The sequence below is a fragment of the Sinocyclocheilus rhinocerous genome, unplaced genomic scaffold (assembly GCF_001515625.1).
Source record: "Sinocyclocheilus rhinocerous isolate Xijiao unplaced genomic scaffold, SAMN03320098_v1.1 scaffold2298, whole genome shotgun sequence".
NCBI classification, from domain to species: Eukaryota; Metazoa; Chordata; class Actinopteri; order Cypriniformes; family Cyprinidae; genus Sinocyclocheilus; species Sinocyclocheilus rhinocerous.
Window position 1 is genome coordinate 856 of NW_015627548.1, and position 1,491 is coordinate 2,346.

General features: G+C 40.9%; 1 protein-coding gene across 1 annotated transcript; it reads right to left on the reverse strand.

The window, feature by feature from the left end:
• Positions 1-483: 483 nt before the first annotated feature.
• LOC107730953 (alpha-1,2-mannosyltransferase ALG9-like) lies at positions 484-1,028 on the reverse strand. Its single transcript, XM_016541914.1, has 3 exons — positions 962-1,028; positions 776-864; positions 484-640 (listed from the first exon to the last, which is right to left on the reverse strand). The coding sequence occupies exons 1-3, from the start codon at positions 1,003-1,005 to the stop codon at positions 501-503; spliced, it is 273 nt and encodes a 90-aa protein (XP_016397400.1). The 5' UTR covers positions 1,006-1,028; the 3' UTR covers positions 484-500.
• Positions 1,029-1,491: the final 463 nt, after the last annotated feature.

A 1,491-nucleotide genomic window follows, 5' to 3' on the forward strand; every position in this document is an offset into this window, starting at 1 on the left:
AGTAAAGCAGAATTATGAGTAATACCTTAGTTTCAACTGCATTTAAAGAAATGTAAAAGATCTTCCATTACTTAGGATCTATGTCTGAATATACCGTATTTTGACAGGCTTTAAACCAAAGAAGTAAGCTATAAAATCATGTTTCAAACTGTAAAAAAAAAAAAAAAAAACTGCCACCAAACTTTTAAATGGTAGTGTGTATGTATCATTTTATGTTAAAATATTATAATATCTGCAGCAGAGCAAAACTTGGCTCAGATTTATCAACTGGTATTAGTTGTGAGCAAATACAATTTTGGATTAAAAAAAAGAAAAAGAATTCTTAAAATACAAATCAACCAAATACATATTCTCATTAGGATAAAAATGCATTTTAATATAAATAAAGCAATACAGGTTCATGTCTGATTAGGAATATTTATAGGAGGAAATATTTTATTTGTGGTAGAAAATATTTTGGACCCTTCTAGTCACTCTACATATAAAATATTGACTATTTCTTACCCCAGCAGGGCACTGAAGGGCCAGCCCATTATGGCCCCCGCTGCAATACCCAGCACAGCCAGACTTGGGCGCCCCTGGAACCAGCCAGTCATAGCTACCACTGTACTGTACATGCAAAACGTACTGGGGAGGAAAGCTGCACATAACATAAACACATTAACCTGCAGTGCATACACAAAATTATGTCAAAAAAGAAAAATAGCACACAAACAGTTATCGTCTAATTTCCCTGTGATCAACCAGATAAGCCAAATACGGCCCACTGACTCACCTGCAGAGGAGCAGAACATCCCTGCACTCAGGACGAGGAACGCCAGCAGAAGCCGGCCCACATGCAAGCCAAACTTTTTACACACGGCCCTGTGTGAGATCCATGAGATTAGATCTTTAAGCCTTATTTACTGTAAAATCCTATTTTAGCTGATGTAAGGTGCAATATGTAGTATGCTGCACTTACTTGTAGAAGTAGAGCTCGCACACACAACAGGTAAAAGCTAGCATGCAGCGCAGGAAATAAAACACAAGGACCTGAATGGGAACAAAATAATTTAAAAAACATTTTAGCCAACTTTCACACGTCTAAGCCGGCCTATAATAAATGGCCAGGATAAAGTGAAAGTGACGTGACATGTGGCCAAGTATGGTGACCCGAACTTGGAATTAGTGCTCTGCATTTAACCCATCCAAAGTGCACACACACAGCAGTGAACACACACACACCGTGAACACACACCCGGAGCAGCGGGCAGCCATTTTTGCTGCGGCGCCCGGGGAGCAGTTGGGGGTTCGGTGCCTTGCTCAAGGGCACCTCAGTCGTGGTATTGAAGGTGGAAGAGAGCGCTGTACATTCACTCCCCCCACCTACAATCCCTGCCGGTACGAGACTCGAACCCGCAACCTTTGGGTTACGAGTCCGACTCTCTAACCATTAGGCCACGACTTCATATCATCATGCAAAACAAAGAATTAGAATCATTGTAATGTGAC